The following is a 17,807-nucleotide window of genomic DNA, read 5'->3' as shown; positions in this document are numbered from 1 at the left end:
CGATGTGTGTGATGGAAGAGATTCCAAAGATGGGTAAAAGGTAGATGGATGGATGAATGAATGAATAGAAGGTGGATGAGAGTGAGGCGAGGTAGCTTGCGTGTTGGTGCTTGGGTAAGGCTGAAGGCAAGTGAAGTGTTCTGTATTGACTGGCGGTTGTGGGGGAGAGAAGACCGTTGAGAGGATGGAGGGAGAGATTCCTTTATACCTGGAGGTGGGCAAGGGGCGAGCACGGGGCCCACAGCGACGACGGTCAGGAGCAAGTATAAGTGAGCTGAGGTGAAAACTGGATGTGGCTTGCTGCTATCGTGGTTTGACCAACTGGAGGGCCCAAGAAAAGTGGAGAGGGGAACTCCTAGGAGCTTAGAGTGTAACTACAGGAGCAGGTGATAGATGTTTGTGGAAGAACTATGGTGTTCCGACGAGAGGAGGACCTGCTTTGGAGGGAAAAGAAGAAAGTTGGGAGATTTGGAGAGAATTTTGTTTAAATTCACTGGTGAGAAGATAAAAGTGAACTTGATAGTAGGTATCATGTGATTGGCGCTACCAGTCTTCAAACTTGAGGCTAATCATTCCACTCAAAATACCGGAGCAACGAGAACAAAGGGAGAGAAATCCCTGGCTCTGATTTTTATCCTTAGCTTACTTGACAGAGAGCAACTACCACGTGAAGCCCAAGAAGCATGTGGCTGGGAAGGAAGCCCATGGATGGCAGGCACGAGTTAGAGATTTCACCACGACAAAGGTTAAGCTAGCCCTATTTTCCAGGCTCTGGAACGGTGGAGGGGTTGATGAGAAACAAAGTTGGTTATATAAAAGTGTCGTTTAGATGGCTTTGGGCTGGTGGTGAAGTTAAGGTTACCTTGGGTGGTGAAGGATATCGTGATGATGTTTGATGTGAGGCACGTGATTTGCTTGGTGTTTTGAGGCCTGGACCCACCCACTCACCCACCAATGTGTTGATTATCTAATCTTCTTGAGTGCACAGGCCACCAGCTAAGCTTTTGCTGAAGCGCGATGCACGCAAATCAACGTCGCGTTTTTGACGGGCGCTCAGAGCAAGGCACACACCAAAGAGCAAGCTCTCAACAACAACCCTCCACCATTCAACAACAACCCTCGCTCGTTGAGAGCCATTGTTGCCGTTTGCTCCAGAGAGATTTCTATTGTCTCTCTGATACACACATGCACGGCCAGTCAACAGCCGCCAGTTGATTGATTGCACTGAGCATTGCGTCCGTCTTTCCCATCTTTTGTGCCCTTGAATTCCGGCCATCTTGAGTCGACCAACTTCTCTCCTCCCCCCAACGGGCAGCCTCGCCTCGACTCGACTCGACACGACACTCTGCGTGTTTGTTTTTTCATTGCCATGAGATAGAACCAATCACAAGAGCATCAATCAATCTCGCCCTCTCACCGTCACAATGGCTTTGCGGTCCGAGTCGCAACAGGCGATACTCTCGTCTTTGGCCCCTCGCTTGCGCACCTACCAGAATGCTCTGATCCAGCCTGTGATTCCCAGCGCCGTGCCGGCGAATCCTCTGTCGCGAACCACCAAGCGAGGAACGACTATAATCAACTATGCCGAGGATGGGTACGATGATTACGACGATGATGACGACGACAACCGTCGCCGACCTACCGGTTTGCGCAGCCTCCGTCGCGACGACAGCGCCTCCAAAGTAGACCCCAGCGAAAAGGTCGGCAAGGAAGCTGTCGCCCCAGTTGAGATGCAGGGCATCTGGCGCGACTGGATGAACAGGACGCGCCGGGCAGATGCCCAAAACTATGCCCAGGCTTGTCTCCCGCTGACGCTGATCCCGATTCGCATCGATCTCGACATTCCAAGCTACACACCCCCGCCTGCCCTGCCCGTCGGTGGCCATGCCGACCCAAATCACCCCTTCTTCAAACCCCAAGAACCAACAGTGCCTTACCGTCTACGCGACACCTTCATGTGGAATCTGCACGAGACAGTCATCACAACTGACCAGTTTGCCACCACCTTGGTTCAGGACCTCGATCTCCCCAACCGTGCCCAGACCATTTCAGAAATCAGCAAGCAGATTCGGACACAGCTTGAAGAATATGCCGGTGTTGCGCTTCATCCTCTTTTCCACTCGCACAGTTCACGACCCAACGCCGAGCCCTTAAAAGCTTCGATCCGTGTCGAGTCGGCCACTCCGGCCCCTCAAAACCTTGCAACCTCTTCCCTCAGCCGAGCCGATACCCCCCACGTTCCCGTGACACCGTCCAAGTTGGGGAATGCCCCAGCGACGCCGGGCGCGATATCTGAAGGAGAAGGCGTGACCGCCAGCGCTACCCCGCTTGAAACGTCAGCTGATAGCTACGAGAGCCCCGACGATACCTATAGATGCATCGTCAGCCTTAACATCAACTTGTCGTCACAGGTGTACACGGACAAGTTTGAGTGGTCGCTGCTGCACCCGCCGGGAACGGCCGAGCTCTTCGCCAAGCAGACCTGTAGTGACTTGGGTTTGTCTGGCGAATGGGTGCCGGCCATGACGCATGCCATATATGAGGCTGTCCTACGTCTCAAGAAGGAAGCTTGCGAGTCGGGTGGTTTGGTTGCGGGCTGGGTTGGCGCCTCGTCTGCTCTCACTGCCAGCGGTGGTGTCCTGCCTCCAGGAGGAGTGATTGAGTTCCCGAATGACGCTGTCAACCCCAGCGGCGCAGGTGCTGGCTGGCGCTATGATCCTGACGGTCTTGCCGAATCCTGGGGCCCTCGTTTGGAGTATCTCAGCAAGGAGGAGATTGAGAAACGGGAAGGTGACCGGGAGCGCCAGATTCGTCGGCTGAGGAGAGAGACCGCGCGCTTCAGCAGTAATACTGGGCTGGGCGCCGGTGGCGTGCCCGTTGGCTTCGGCTTCACCGGACTTATAGAGCAAGATGCGGAGGAGAGGATGGGGAGAGGTGAAAGGAGCAAAAAGAAGAAGCGCTTCAGGAGTCTGTCGCCGGTCGGCCGAGCGGGCACTCCCGGTGGATATAGGGGTACTCCAGATGCCACGAGCGGTGCTGGAGGTTACGGGGGTGGCGGAACACTTGCTGAGCATGAGAGGAACACTTGGCGGTGCTCCCACTGCAAGGTTTGGGGGACAAGTGTTTGGGCTGTTCGGGATGGTCCTTATGGGCCAAGGGTATGTTTTTCACACCTTGTCTCGTCTTTCATGTATGTGGATGCTTTGATGCTGACATTCTGATGGCGCAGTCTCTTTGCAACAACTGCGGGTTCATGTTTGAGCGCGATCGCAAGCTGCCTCGTTTTACACTGAATCTACATCTTGGTGATGCCAAGCCACTCTAGGTAAGTGGCATGAGCAAAAGAACCACCAGACAGAGAGAAACTTCTGGATACAACGGTGGCGGCACTGGCCGGGCCCATGATGAGCAGCCGGGCTTGCGTGTTCCTAATCATGCTGGTGCTGAACAGGGCCCATCGTCGTCCTTAACCCCGTTCGTCGATGCCGCCCATGCTTCTGATACCGAGCCGAGCGAGATCAACCTTGTCCAGTCCGATGTTACCCCCGGCCGGCGGAGGTCCAAGAGAATCCGGACAAGAAAGTCAATGGACGTTACCACGGCGCTGGCGAGGCAATCACCGACCCCGAGGAAGTTGAGGAACCGTCCTGCTGCGAGTGCATGCCATGCGCCTCCACCGGCCCTCATCTGGCCGCCTATTAACCAACCAGTTTATTATCCTCAGCTGCTGCCTGCACACGAGGCGGCAGTTTTGCCTCCCAATCATGTGCTTCCCATCCAGCTACAGCATGCCTTACATCATCACCATCACATGGATAACGGCTCGCCAAATCCATTTCAACCCGTCTTTCCTCACCAAGAGGTGGCGTTGTTTGATCCAAGGCTGATGCAGTAGTTCATTGGTTGTAACCATGGAGTAAGGCTCCATGAATGGTTGGGGGCCCTTTATTTTCTTTTGCAATACACTGTACTAGCCACCACCGCCTTTGCGTTACGACTTACGGGATTGGGTTGTTGAGACCTTCGCTTTTTTTCTTCCTGGGTGCAGAGCGGTGAACAGAGGGGGCGTTTGGAAATATGCTTAACACGGGGGAGGCGGCATAAAAAAGGGAATTCAAGGTTAGGAGGGCGGACATTTCTTTTCGGCGATACATGGAATTTGTTTGAGTATTTGGAGTGCGCCTCATGAGGTAGCTCTACTCTCTCACCGGGTCAGATCAAATCGTCTATAATACAATTGCTGTGAGCTGTGTCTTTTTATTTCCCCCCTCCGGTTATCATCTAGTATTTCTATTGCTCTGTCAAGTCTCTTTACGCCGTAATCCAGCCTCCAAAAGCCGGATTGTCGGTTTCACCCGTGTTGTCCTCAAGGAAATTCTGGTCCCATTTGGTTTCCTCAGGCCGTATGCCCCAGAAGCGGTCGATTGTGTATCCACCTCCCCTGCCATTGGCGTCCAGGTAACCGCTTGGGCTCAGGTCAGCAAGGGCAGCCCAGAGGCCGAGATATACTTTCTTTTGTTAGGGCTGCCATCCAAAACAGCCTTGTGTAGGAAGGGTAAAAGAACTCACTGTAGGCCTCTGGAACATGCAACGCTTGCTCTATGAACAGAGTGATCACATAGTCCCAACTCCCGCTCATACCTCGGGCGTCTGGATAATCCTGCCCGAGAAACGGCATGGCGTGCATCCACTCGTGGAACAGCGTCTGGACGGGCATCTGCTCCAGCCCGAGGGAGAAAACCGCCAGGTTGTGCATGTCATCTTTCTCTCTCTCTCTCTCTCTCTCTCTCTCTCTCCTCCCTCCCTCCCTCCCCCATACGCCATCTGAGCCCGATCGATAGTCCTCGGAGTTGGGACTGGTCCAGCTGACCGAGGACGTTCCACAGGTTTTGACGGATGTCCATGACGGAGTAAAATGGCACGTCGGACACGCCCTCCAGTATCGCCCAGTTGATGAAGGTGGGTCACGTAGCAACGGTGGAAGGTTTGCTCCTGGCAGGCGTGGACTCCGCCGTCGCCGGCGGGGCGGTAGAAGTGCTCGACGGTGTCCCAGAGCTGGCCGTTGGCCGAGTGTTCGTATCTGGCGCCGTCGTTGCAGTAGATGCGGAGGTGGGCGTCAATGCGGTTGTCTGTGGAGCGCCAGTTGTTGCCCAGGCCGAACATGGTGTCTGATACTATTTGCCAAGGGACGCCTGCGGTGGGACCCCAGGCGTGGTCGTACTCGGGGGAGTAGCGGTAGGTGTTTTGGGTGCAGACGCTGACCTTGAAGATGGCGTGGAAGACGTTGTGGAAGTCGAAGTCGAGCTGATCGTTGAGGCGAGCGGCGGCGCTGCGGGCTTGGTAGAGGACCTCGCGCGGGTAGGCCATGAAAGTTTGGGTCACGCTGGAGGCTGGGTTTCGTTGACCCAGTATCTGTAGCCGCCGGCTGGGAGGCAGCGTAGGCGTAGGTGTTGACAAGCAGCACCAACAGGATGAGGTGAGCCATCTCCTTGAGACCTGACCAAGAATCTGGATTATCGACATGATGAGAGTCCAGATTTCCCTGTCAAAATACCCAGGTATATTCCCATTGGCCTTCTGTTTGACGGCTGTGGGCTCAAGCAGCTCTGTCTACAGTGGAGCTGACCGCTCCTCAACAAGAGCAGTGCAGGAGCAGTGCTATGTTTTCTACCGGATGGAGCATGGCTTCAGAACCCGCTTCAACAAGGACATCGTGAAGGGTGGTCGTCAGAGTCAACTACTTCTTCTTCTGTCACCTCAAGACGATTATCCCGAACGACGAATCCCAACTTGGTTGAGCGTGAGCACCTGGGCCACCCCCCCAGCATCACACAACTGCTCCTCGGACTCGTTGTTTGCCAACTATACTCTCTCGCTAGCCGAGTGCAAAGAAGCCTTCAGCTATGCCAATCTCAACTATACCGCCTTCGGTGAAGAGCTCACTCAAGGAGGGAGCATGTCCGGATGTTGCCTCGCCTATGAGACCTTCACCAACAACACCTACGATCCAGCCAGTCCTCCCTGGTTGAATCCAGTCCCTGAACAAAACCGGCCGGATTGTGGTAATGATTATACCGCGGGTGATAAGAAGGTCAATGATTCGAATGTCGAAACCAGTTTCTGGGCAGGTATGTATACAAGTTCTGTAACACGATTGGGGATTACTCTGATGGGGTTATCAATGGGGCGTGGTCGATGGAGCATGAGGATCTTAGGGGCTGTGTGGTTTATACAGTCACGGCGTTTTACAGGGCGCGGAGGATGCTGGAGGAGGAGGACAAGGTTGGCGGGATTACAACCGAGAACTCGACTGAGACGGTTTAGCCAGGGGTGCCTATCCAGACGGATCAGCTCTCTAGGTAAGGAGGTAGCTACACAATAGCGATGGTTGTTATCCGTCCCAAACATCTCCGAGAGACGAGCCGGCCATCTCTCTTTTGCTTCTTCTCTAACAAACATCCATCGTCTTTGCAGATATCAGGATCGTCGGCACAAAAGTTGTCCAGTGTTTTGTCCACCACCAAGAGTCCAAGTCTTCGATGATAGCTGGGTGACGAGGGAAGCGATCCAAGGTGGGGCTTGACGCCGTTTTGTCGGGAAAGGGGCTTCGGAGGAAGACATGGCTGTAGAATGAGGCAGTACTGTGCCATTTGATCCTCCGAGTAGCCGCCCTCCAGGATCTTCATAATGACCAGATCCTGCAAACAGTCGACCTCATAGTACCTTGTCAACCTGCTGGTATCTCGAATGAAGTCAGGCGAGACCTGATTTGAATACCAAGCCTCGGGCCTGGGGTCAAACACGAGCTTACACCCAGGTAACCTCCCGACTTTTGTCGTTTCCAATGTGGCCAAAGGACCCCTAAGAATAACCTCACCAGAGCAGCCTGACAATTGCCTTGGTGAAGATGCCTTGACCGAAACATTCTTGACGACCGTGTGCGGTGGTGCCACGACCTCGATATCGCGATCTCGATACCGCCAAAAGGGGTGCCACAGTCCGTACTGGACCGGAGCGTCCACTGACGCCCACAACCATGACGGAACCTTCACAAATGGTTCGGAAAGCAGGACGCGCGCGTTTTCGCCCTCTGTCTCGACAAACCAGATCAGAGATCTCAAGACGTCCCCTTCCCATACCCCAAAGTGATGGTCCTCCTCTTGAAGAAGAAATCGTAACCGATGAAGGACTCCTTGAATTGCCATCAGGCGATCTGGAGGGTTGGTGAAAGCTCGGCAGGTGTAGCTCTGTAAGAGTCGCCTCCATAAAAGGTAGTATTTCTTACGAACTGTGGCCGAGAGACCATGTTCTTCTTGAGCGTGGGCTCTGCCATTCAACAAGGCCCCCTTGATCTTTCGCTCGTCGCTATCTCAAAACCTGGGTGAAAAGTCGCCCAGAAACCCTAGCGGACGCCAGTCACAAGCGCTCAGCCGAAGACAGTCCTAAAATATTCCTTCTTTTGTTATGCTGACAATGCGACGAGAAAGAAGTCTCTCCTGGAACGCCCAGCCTCTGGTATCAAGTTCTCCATTGGGACGGCTTGGAAAGTTACCGCTGGTTTCCAGCCACTGGTAAACCGACTCGGGGCTGAGAGGGTTGTATGGTGGGCTGAAGTCCCCGTTGATATCATGATCCCCGTGCTCGGTCTTGAGAAACATACCGCGGGACGCTTCAGCGGCGTCAACGAGACTGGTTTGGTCGACGAACTCAACTGTAAAAGCTGCTCGGCCGTAAATCGAGGCCATTTTTGCGGATTCAATGACCCATTCATCGTCGTTCCCTTGGTGTATGCACTGCTCAATGTTAGCTATGCATACTATGTGAGAAAGGGCATGGAGGTAGAGCTACCAAGCAGTCAATCCAGACATATCTGATCCCGGCAAGCAACGCGATGGTGAAGGCATCTCGAATGAGTCTCGGTAGAACGTCTGTTTGGAGACCTGCTGTAGTAAGTGCCGTGTAGTTTTTGAACGTCAAGCGTGGCCAGTATTTGGAAGCATGAGGCCATCGATAGCTGATAGCAACGTAGGCCAACATTTCGCCCTTTGATTCTATCACTCGCACTCTTCTAGGCAGCTTCGACCATCTGTTTTCAGGAGACTGCAGGGGGTCACTGAGATCAAGCAGCCTTCGTGGAGTTTCCTCCATTTTGTCGACAACAGAAAACTTGCACTCGGGGTGGTCCTCTCTGCAAGAAGCGACCCAGCGCCGTAGCACTGTCACACAGGCACCAATGCTATCATCAACGAGGTCGTAATGTCGTCGCCCCTCGTATACATGGCAGAACTGGGCTAAAATGAGACGATCAGTATCAGAACAAAATGTATGAACTTGGGGAAAGAGACAGAAAAGAAGCCTAGCAACCTTCTTGGTTCTCCTTTAGAAGATAGGGTAGCAGCCCAAACGACCGCAGTGTGTTGATCACATCAGCCCCTGAAGGACGATGATGGTCAGGCATCCCTTTATTCTCCTGGCCAGCAGCTGTCATTACCTTGAGGCGCTCTTGATGTCGGCATCGAGCTATGTCAGTTGACTGAAAACACATGGAAGAAGAAGTGAAGCGAAAAATTCCAAGCACCCTGTTGATTTCTTAGGGAATCCGTAAGCTGCTGCCTACCTACAAGTAGGTATACGTTGGAGAGGTACGCGTGTCGAACATTTTTGATTGGTCCAACTATTCGCATCTTTGTAACACCAGCATAAAGAATACAACAGAACAGCTATTTACCTAGGTAGGTATGTAGAAGCCATTGCATTACTTTCTCCAAACATCTACCTGAATACATAACTACAAGTTTGCCAAGTCACTAGTCCTTAATGCCACAGGAACTCGTGTCACCCGTGCCGGTGGTTTGACACGCTCCCCTTCCTCCAACTCTCCCAAATTTTCAATACGCCTACCATCCTCAAGAGCACCGTCCTCCTGAGCCATGGCACGATACGCAAGCTTGACCTTCCGCTTGTGAACCAGATAGTTGTCCTGCACTGGGTTCACATTCCAGACGATGTGCATTGTGGGGTGCACCGGTCCTCCCCAGCCGGGATGCTCCTGAATCAACTGCGTTTTGAGCTTCTTGAGCATGTTTTCGGTGGGTTCGTAGGTGGTCTCTAGAAACCAGGCCATCTCCGCGTCGGAATATGGCACGCCCATGTACTGGGCTCTGGGGTCGGTCAGGGTCCTCCGGCAGTTTTCGTTGAATAATCGTTTGGCGATGCGTCCCAGCACAACAAGGCGAGTCGCTCGACAGATGTGACACTGCGTGGGCCTCACGCCGCCCTCGCCCAGAGTCAACGGCACATAATCCAGAAACTCCTTCCAGCCGTTGCCTGGGGGCTTCTCATGGCGGGCCGGCGGTATGATGTAGGGGTAGAAGATGTCCTTGCAGGCCCTGGAATCGCACTGCAGCTTTGCTCGGCACATGGGGCAGTTGAAACCGTGAGTGGTGTTGTACTTGTCCCTGCACCACACGTTGTAGCAGCGGGCGCAGAGAATATGGCCACAGATCAAAACGATCCCAAGACCCACGCTATAGTTTGGGTTGTGAGACTTTGGAATTCCCTTGATGTCGATTTCGACTAGTTGACACGCGCTGCAGACGGCATAAGGGGCCGGAATCTCGGTATGAGCGGCAGGAGTTCCGGCAATATTCATGATCCAGTTTTTGATGTCAGTCCACATGTTTGTCTCACCTCCCGTCACCGTCCTGTCGTATGGCGGCGGTGGCGTCGTGTTACGGTCTTCTGGGTCATAATAGTAATTATCTCGACCAGGACCCTCTGCCGGTGCGTCCATCATTAGGTCGTCCTCATCAGGGATCAGGTCCTCGTTTTGGACAGCGGCAACGTAACCTGGAGGCGCAATGAACCAATGGAATGGGTCTGGGTCATGAGCGTTGATCTCGTTGGCCGATGAATCGCTTGGATTCGGTTGTGTTGGTGACTCATCCTCCACCAATTGGCCCCGGTTCTGTCGGACGAACTTGTAGTATTGTCGTGCTTTGGTCGGCGGATCTCCCCCGATGAGATACATGCTATTATGACCACCGCCTCTCCCCGCATTCCCTTGACCACGCCCGGCCTGGCCTGCCTGGTTCCCTCGGCCCCAACCGGTACGGGACTCCCTACGATATGGATGAAACGCCATTCTGAAGTTGTTGCAAAAGCGGTTGATCACTCAAATAGCCCACCGTGCCCATGCAACTATAGGTATCTCTCGCTGGGTCTAAACGTTGAGTTGTTGGAACTAATGAGGCTCTTTGTTTGTTCCGCAAACGTGTATGTGGAGATTCAGGTGGGTTGACAATGAATGCAATGATAAGCAAGGTTCATGTGGGCCAAAACAACAGAACAAAGCCAGGTATGAGTGGCTCTGCTCAGACCACTTCCTAGCGAAGAGAGGCATAGCACTTCTGACATACAACAGCATACCATATCACAAGTGACAGGAATACTCGGAACCTCAAATAGAAATGAAGGCACAAGAATCAACTGAAATCAATTTAAATCTCGGGGGAAGCATTAATGACAAGGACAATCAATCATGACCCTCGCTGGGATGTATAGTCAACATAAAAGAAATACCAAAGACGCAAATGCTGGAAAGTGATTAGCTCTACTGTGGTGCGTGATCTCGCGGGATAGCCGCAAGTGCTTCATCAAAAGCAGCAACGGCATTGCCAAAGGTGGCATCCCGATAGAGCATGACAAGCTCCAGTTCACGAATTTGAGACTTGAGAGCCCGGACGTGGTGGTCCTTTGACCTTTTGTCGTTTCTATAGCCCCAGATAGCTTGGATGGCCCAACCAGCAAACGCTACCACAGTGACCAAACCAAATACATATTGGAGCCAGAACGGTAACCCTTTGCAAGGCATGCAAACTGAGCAGGTGGCAGTTGGGGTGATGACCCTGCTTAACACCCCTGATTGAAGCGCGGCTAGTGATTGTCACGAGCATGGTCATTTCCTGACCAAAAATTTAGAGATATAGAGAGAGATACAGTACAGCGGACTGAATTAGTATGCGTAAGGGAGTCAGGTATATTACCACCTTTGAATATGCAATTCTATCAGCATCTAGGTCCATTGGTTTATACCTAAGGCATGCTAAAGTTAACGGCCACCCTCGGCTGTCTGGAAAACAATGCTTGTATTTAAAGTTGGCCAGCTCGCTGTGGCGATAACAACGCTGCTACTTGGGACCGAATGGGTCAAAAGCTCACGGCGAAACAATGGGGATTGTTCTTGCAACAAACCTCGCAGCCGACTATGTACAGTACCTACCAGGTACCTTAGGCAACCCGCCGTCGACGGAGTAACTGGTCACTGGAAAATAGTCTGGTACTCCATTTTAGTGCCCATAACTTCCACAGTTGTGACCTCTTTCGTCGTGGTGGGTAGGGCAAAGGGAACAGGTGCTTTCAGAATCAAGCGGACAACCAAAACAACAAACCTTCAATTTTTCCACCCCCGGCCCAGTGGAAACATGTCGTCCCACCAGTCCAGCCAACAGCGATTCCCTCGCACCGCGTTTCTTTTACACCATGTCGGAAAAACCCTTCTGACTCTGAAGCCAGTCCTTTACAACCCTTGCCTCACCAACAAGCTGTCCAACGCCGAGTTCTGCGAGTGGCTGTACCTTTACGTGGACCATAATCTTGATCGAATCGACCCAGCCAATATCAGCCTGGCCTTGGCAAAACATATTACCATTGATGGATGGCATTTGAATGAGCGGGTCAAGGGCTGTCCCGAGTCGCTGTGGAGCGATTCAAAATCTCAGCACATCAACAGAAGCATCCGGCGCCTTGTTTCTCAGATGCCATCACTTGAAAGTCTGATGTAAGAATGCTCGTCAGCCTCTGGCTGTGTCCGGCTTAGGTATTTGTTAATTACACCGTCAATGCAGATGAGAAGAGCCGTTTCAACTTGAGCCTGCAACACTGAACGCTGTTCGACAGGCGTGTCCTGTGCTGAGGAACTTGCGCATCAGTTTCCCTAGCCTCCTTCGGCTGAAACCGTGCTGGGAAATCACTCATGATCGGCTTGCTGTAGACTTTTACTCAGGCTTTGAGGGGACTTCCTGTTACCGTCAAGACTTTGCCTTCTTTCGAAACCTTCAACACATTTGACTGCGCAACTTCTTTGATGATCCAAACCGCTCACGCCAGCAGACTGTCCAGCTATTGCGCCACTCCCCGAATCTCCACCGGCTGGAACTCGGCTTGTCTGCCGAAGGCGTTGTGCGACAACTTGAACGCGAGGGCAGCTTTGGCGTGTTTGTCCACTTCTTTGATCGGCTCTGTGAGGAGTATGCCGAATCAGGAGTGCAGCCTTTACGCCTCACACATTTGGGTCTCTTCGACGCTATGTGGGTATGGAAACCAGAGGCGTTGAGGAAGAAGCCAGCCGATCTCGCCTTCCTTCAAGAGGTCAGACTCAACACAGAGACTATCGAAGATTACATCACCGACAATTTGGTTGACCTATTCGACCCCGAGGCCCTTTCGGGCTATGCTGTCCTCGTTGAGACAGATAGAGGGTCTAAATATGGCCCTGCCTACCTGGTGGGTGCCCGGGAGTTGGAGATGCGTCGGCCCCGGACCCCGATGCAGTTGGCAGAAATGTCCCTGCTCCTTGGAGGAACTTGGGGCAATCAGACACTGTTGGCAGCAACCACGAGGCACTCCCTACAGGGTCTGGTTGTAAACATGAACGGATCTGACCCACGCCGAAGCCTCGATTTTCTCCTCGTCCCCCTGCAGAACATGCACCGGCTTGCTCGGTTGTGGATTGTGTCTGCCAACATGTACAAAGACCTTCCTTTATTGACAAAAGCCGCTCAGAAAGGCGGCTGCCGCGGTTCCTGCCTTGCGCTGCATCGTGATCGGGTGGCGCTGCTGGGAGGTAACTGGCAGAATTAGCGGAAGCGTAGAATTGGAGGAGATTAGATCGAGGAAGAGGGATTGGTAACGGAGCGGGGGACCGACTTCTTCTTTTCCCATGAGCTTCACCGGGGACGATGTTTGAGACATAGGTAGTACCGCCCTCAAAGATGACAAACACACCATTAAAGATAGTGATTATGCCTTGAAAGATCAGGTAGTGAATAGGAAGTGAAAGGTCGTGACAGCCGCTTCTAAGATAGGTGATGGGCCTAAAGTATACATTTTAGTGCTTCAGGATTAGGTACCCGATAGGCCTAGACAAAATAATCGAGGGCGTTTTCATGATCTTTTCAAGTCTTTGTTTTATGTTGTAGTGTCCACCGTTTTGTCCACGACGTGCTGCCTCACATTAGAAGGGGGTTTTCGATGGCCTGGGGTTTGACTCCATTTGGACTGCAGGGCTTGGAGCATGCGGCCATCAACCAATGTCACGGACGAATTTGACGCCGAGGCGTTGCGGCCCTCTGGCGGCAATTTATTCGGCTGATACTTTGTATTGGATGGATGCCGTTGGGCTCAGCTCATTGGTTCGGCCATCCTTCCAGTTCCGAATACCCCGAGATGCTAGCTGTGTGCTTGCCGTCATGGCTGACATACCATTCTGCAGGCTTTCAGCTGCTACTGAGCAAGAACATGGGGGGAGATGTGAGCGAATGGGACTTTGATCCTGAACGATTCATATATGCGCACATGGTCTCAGCCCCTGTGCCTCAGCCTCACTTTGGAGCTGGAAACGCCGGACCTCTGAGAGTATCATAAGGAGGGGGGGGGGGGGTAAGACCCCTCCCAACGAAGCTTTGGGCTTGACAACTACACACTCTTTCGCTGAGCGGTAGGCAGCTGAAGCACCGAACAATTGGTTTTAGATAAGCCAGCCGTCGCGCAAGACGAGGACAGCAAATTATTATGGTGAGTCTGTTAAGAAATGTCGTCCGCATTACTTCCCTCGCTCATCCTTGCCCATAACAGGCTTGCCGACAACTCTACCCTCCTCCATCCAGCTCGGATACCGAGACGCACAAGATTGACATCTTCGCTGTCCATGGTCTCAACCCGCGGAGCAAAGATATCTCAGCCCACGCGTGGGATACATGGCGCGCACCAGAGGGTCCAGAGGGCCGTCTTTGGCTGAAGGAAGACCTTCCCCGCGTTGTGCCCGATGCGAGAATATTCCTGTATGAGTACGACTCCAAAGCCGTCTTTGGCAAGGACAGATCCACCTTCGTCGACAAAGCAACAGAGCTCCTGGAGACTGTGCGATGCGAACGCGACAAGGATGATACTAGACCGATACTATTTATTGGACACAGCCTCGGGGGGTTGTTGATCAAGCAAGCCCTGATCAACGCTCACAACAACCCCAAGTTCACCGAGATCAAGGATGTCACCACAGGCCTGGCCTTCTTTGCGACACCCCACAACGGCGGAGACTGGAAGCTTGTGAGCCTTGGATCTCTCGTGGCCAGAGTTGCAACTGCCACTGGCTTCCAGCCCGGAGACGACGTCATGGAAGTGTTGAGAGAGGGCAGTCTGTTTTCCGACATCTTGACCGAGATGTGGCAGCACCAACTGATGAAGTATGATATCATCTCGTTCTGGGGTTCCGAAGATTATGTGAGAGCTCACCCCCCTGTCTCAACCCGTTTGCATGGCGGTCTAACCTCAGGCCCTTCCAAGACTGTTCCCCCAAAGAGCGCCAAGCTTGGTCTTCCCGGCAATGTCGAAAACGTGGTGAAGCTCAACGGCGACCACAGCTCGCTGTGCAAGATCGGCACCACACAGAAAGACCAAGACAACCTCAAGAAGATTCGACGAAATATTGAGGATATCTACAGCAAGGCGTTGGAGAAACAACCACAGCCAGCCATCAGTCAGCCTAGGATTCCGATCATTAATGGCTGGGATGGCCAGGACCGGCCCTCCCCTCCGGTGCTTCCACCACGACCTATGTCGGCACAAAACACCCCTGGAAGGAGATCCGTCTCGCCGCAGCCTCCCGCCTTTTTCTCACCACCATCTGACCCGGGCTATGTCTCGCCAGAACCCGCCGCGCAGGAAATCTATGGCGACATATATCTCCCCACTGACCCAGCTGATACGAGTTCAGTTCGAGAGGCTGAACTCAGAAACGCCAACAAGTGGGAAGAAGTGCGCCAGTTGGAACGACAGGTATTTGAAGAGCACCAGCGGATGCTAGGCCAGGAGAACGCCGAGACCATCAGTGCAGCGTATGAGATCGCCTACACGGCGAACGACACGGGTCATCTTCTAGACTGCGAAAGATGGACCGGCTGGGCGCTTCAAGTCGGCAGCCAATTCTTGAACCCCAAGCATCCCCTGATCCTGAAGCTCAAGAGGCTCGAGGGCGAGATCCTCACGGACAAGGGCGACTGGGAGGACGCCGAAAACATCTTGGCCAACACTCTAGTCAACCAACAGGATGCCCTCGGCCCCAACCACCTCGATACTCTCACAACCGAGCGTGCTCTCGGGGTGGTATGCCATGCTCTCAAGCGCCCAGAAGAGGCCCAAAACAGGCTGCAGCACCGTCTCGCAGCCCTCTCCGAAGTACTGGGCGAGAACCACGTCCTGGTAGTGTCGGCAGTGATTGACCTGGTCGAGATCAGCACCCCCTCGCCAGACGCAGACCCTTATGGTCTCGAAAAGACAAATCCCAAAGTGATCTCTGCCGAAGTCGGCATTCGAAACCTCTACAATAAGCTCAGGCAGTCGGTCGGTCCCACCAACCGGGTCACCCTCCGCGCGCTGAGGAACCACGGCAAGCTCAAGATCCTGCTGGGTGATATCACCGAGGCCGGTGACTTGCTACGTCGAGCCAAGTCCCAGACGGAGGAGACGCTCGGGCCAGACCACCCCGATACCATGGCCGCGGTGGTGGCCATGGCGATACTCTACGCCAAGACAGGCACCCCACGGCCTGGTGTCTTCCCGGCTGCGTCAAGGCCCTGGATGGAGCTTTACCTCAAGTGGCTGGAGCCGAGGAAAGGACTCAAGGTTGCAGAGGTCCAGAATGCGCTCGCCATGCTGGGCATGTCGTACGTGAAGGATGGCCTGTGGCTAGAAGCCGAAATGTGCTTTGAGAAGCTGGTGACGGCGTATCAAGGGACGAAGAAGCAGGGGAGTACAGAGGCCCAGCAGGCGAGCATGTGGCTTGAGACGTGTAGGATGACCACGCGTACCATGGGGGTCGCGAGGAACAGGGGGTATGGGGGAGGTGGGAATGGCGGTAACGGGGGAAGGGGAGGCGGTGGTGGGGGAGATCTTGCCAACCTGCTGGCCGCGTTGGGGCTTGGGAGAAATAGGTGATATTATGGTTTTGCTGATGACAAGATTCTTTGCGGCCTAGTAAATGTTAGCATGATTTGCATTGTTCCACTCATGTGGTTAGGGTTCGGTGTACGTGCCGATTGTCAAGGTTCAGGAGAGAGCAAAGTTGTAGGGTTCCAAATGCGCCATCAAGCCTCTCGTTGGGTGTGATGGACGATAAGGTAAGCTCCACTACACACTAAGGTAACTTTGAGCCTCAAAGAAGCCCATGGCACTTTGGAATTTTCTCTTTGGCTTTTTTCTTTTTGTCGTTTAGGCATCTGTCCACGCTCACCTTGACAAGCACCAGACAACCAAATACCGACACAGGGGCTGGGGCACACATGAGCGGCAAGATCAACATCCAGGAAATCCGGAACGCTTACGCAAACGGACGAACCAAACCATCCAGACCAAAGTTGCAGGTATGCATTCCAACCCCTCCAGGAACGGCCGTCGAGTCAAATATAACTGACGAGGAAGCAGCCACGCAACGAATCGATCATCGCCGAGGCCGAAAGAGAAATGATGCACCCGGTAGATCTCGGCAGCCCCGTCACCCCACCAGGGGATGACCACTGGGACGACGATGACTTGGTAGAAGTGTCGATGCCCAGGACGCGTGACAACATCAAAGCGGCCTGCATAGAGAATGGCATCGCTGCCTTCAGCCTTTACGCTTCCAGGAAGTTCCGCCGAGTCAAGAACGCCCTCTTGTACGACTCTGCCCCGATCGATGACAGCTGGGAAACTATCAATTGGGACGAGGAACAGGAAGATCGCATGCAAGGGAAGGAGCAGGGCAAGGGCAAGGGCATGGCTCCCGTGTACTATTCCTTTGTGTCGTCCGCTCTGTCGGGTAACGAGAAGCCGCGGAGGTTCAGAGGCGATGCTGCAGTGGATGGGCAAGAGGCGCGGGCATATCATGCTGGACAGCGCGGTGCCGGGGGGAAAATGATGAAGCCTCGCCTGCGGACAGCGAATGCCCCAAGACAGACAGAAACCCATCAGGCTGCTTCCAAGAATGCCGACAGCAACCTTGTTCAGCCCGCCGAGAAGCCTGCTGCGAAGAAGTCTTTCGAGAAGAGCACCGAGAAGGCTATCGAGAAGCTTGCCCAGAAGGCTGCTGACAGGGGTGCTGACAGGGCTGCTGAGAGGGCTACTGAAGAAAACACTGAAAATACCATCGCTAAGTGTGAGAAACCAGCCGAGCCAGTTGCGGCGCCGGTCAAGCAAAAGGGAAAACAAAAGAAGAAGAACCGCAAGTATCAGAATGAGGACTGGCTCGCCGAGGAGAACCAGCTGGATGGGTCGACATGTGCCGCCGAGTAAGCGAGGAGATTAAAGAGTGGTGGACTGTTGACAAAGGCAGCAATAGGTATTATGAAGAGTGTTTTCTTCTGTATTTAGTGTACTAGCAGCAAAAACTCCGAGATAGTACAGGTCAAAATAAATAGGTAGCTCTGTTCCTGGCAGGTGTCATCAATTATGTCAGTTGATGCGATGCAGTCAAGAAATGTCCGTGCCGAAGCTGA

At 53.3% G+C, this 17,807-nt stretch overlaps 8 protein-coding genes across 8 annotated transcripts; 4 read left to right on the top strand and 4 right to left on the bottom strand.

The window, feature by feature from the left end:
- Nucleotides 1-1,039: 1,039 nt before the first annotated feature.
- SFH1 (Chromatin structure remodeling complex protein sfh1) lies at nt 1,040-4,317 on the top strand. The gene is made up of 2 exons (XM_062910582.1): nt 1,040-3,158; nt 3,230-4,317. Exons 1-2 carry the CDS (start codon nt 1,425-1,427, stop codon nt 3,323-3,325), a joined length of 1,830 nt encoding a protein of 609 aa, XP_062766513.1. The 5' UTR covers nt 1,040-1,424; the 3' UTR covers nt 3,326-4,317.
- Nucleotides 4,312-5,523, bottom strand: QC763_301177 (uncharacterized protein; the record flags this gene model as incomplete). The annotated part of the gene is given in 3 exon segments (XM_062910581.1): nt 4,312-4,508; nt 4,570-4,804; nt 4,816-5,523. 3 exon segments carry the CDS (start codon nt 5,521-5,523, stop codon nt 4,312-4,314), a joined length of 1,140 nt encoding a protein of 379 aa, XP_062766512.1.
- Nucleotides 5,524-5,674: 151 nt separating this feature from the next.
- QC763_301176 (uncharacterized protein) lies at nt 5,675-6,324 on the top strand (the record flags this gene model as incomplete). The annotated part of the gene is made up of 2 exons (XM_062910580.1): nt 5,675-6,128; nt 6,236-6,324. The coding sequence occupies 2 exons, from the start codon at nt 5,675-5,677 to the stop codon at nt 6,322-6,324; spliced, it is 543 nt and encodes a 180-aa protein (XP_062766511.1).
- A 47-nt stretch (nt 6,325-6,371) lies between these two features.
- QC763_301174 (uncharacterized protein) lies at nt 6,372-7,205 on the bottom strand (the record flags this gene model as incomplete). Its single annotated transcript, XM_062910579.1, has 1 exon — nt 6,372-7,205. One exon carries the CDS (start codon nt 7,203-7,205, stop codon nt 6,372-6,374), a length of 834 nt encoding a protein of 277 aa, XP_062766510.1.
- Nucleotides 7,206-7,442: 237 nt separating this feature from the next.
- QC763_0048000 (uncharacterized protein) lies at nt 7,443-8,572 on the bottom strand (the record flags this gene model as incomplete). Its single annotated transcript, XM_062905720.1, has 3 exons — nt 8,365-8,572; nt 7,849-8,291; nt 7,443-7,793 (listed from the first exon to the last, which is right to left on the bottom strand). The coding sequence occupies exons 1-3, from the start codon at nt 8,543-8,545 to the stop codon at nt 7,443-7,445; spliced, it is 975 nt and encodes a 324-aa protein (XP_062766509.1). The 5' UTR covers nt 8,546-8,572.
- A 216-nt stretch (nt 8,573-8,788) lies between these two features.
- Nucleotides 8,789-10,144, bottom strand: QC763_301170 (uncharacterized protein; the record flags this gene model as incomplete). The annotated part of the gene is made up of 1 exon (XM_062910578.1): nt 8,789-10,144. The coding sequence occupies one exon, from the start codon at nt 10,142-10,144 to the stop codon at nt 8,789-8,791; it is 1,356 nt and encodes a 451-aa protein (XP_062766508.1).
- Nucleotides 10,145-13,392: 3,248 nt separating this feature from the next.
- QC763_301160 (uncharacterized protein) lies at nt 13,393-16,272 on the top strand (the record flags this gene model as incomplete). Its single annotated transcript, XM_062910577.1, has 3 exons — nt 13,393-13,854; nt 13,915-14,562; nt 14,623-16,272. The coding sequence occupies exons 1-3, from the start codon at nt 13,852-13,854 to the stop codon at nt 16,270-16,272; spliced, it is 2,301 nt and encodes a 766-aa protein (XP_062766507.1). The 5' UTR covers nt 13,393-13,851.
- Nucleotides 16,273-16,616: 344 nt separating this feature from the next.
- On the top strand, nt 16,617-17,746 carry QC763_301150 (uncharacterized protein; the record flags this gene model as incomplete). Its single annotated transcript, XM_062910576.1, has 2 exons — nt 16,617-16,697; nt 16,759-17,746. 2 exons carry the CDS (start codon nt 16,617-16,619, stop codon nt 17,602-17,604), a joined length of 927 nt encoding a protein of 308 aa, XP_062766506.1. The 3' UTR covers nt 17,605-17,746.
- Nucleotides 17,747-17,807: the final 61 nt, after the last annotated feature.

This window comes from Podospora pseudopauciseta, chromosome 3, assembly GCF_035222475.1.
Source record: "Podospora pseudopauciseta strain CBS 411.78 chromosome 3, whole genome shotgun sequence".
In the NCBI taxonomy this organism is placed as follows: Eukaryota; Fungi; Ascomycota; class Sordariomycetes; order Sordariales; family Podosporaceae; genus Podospora; species Podospora pseudopauciseta.
Note: the sequence above shows the minus strand (reverse complement) of the source record. Positions and strands in the feature narration are given on the sequence as shown.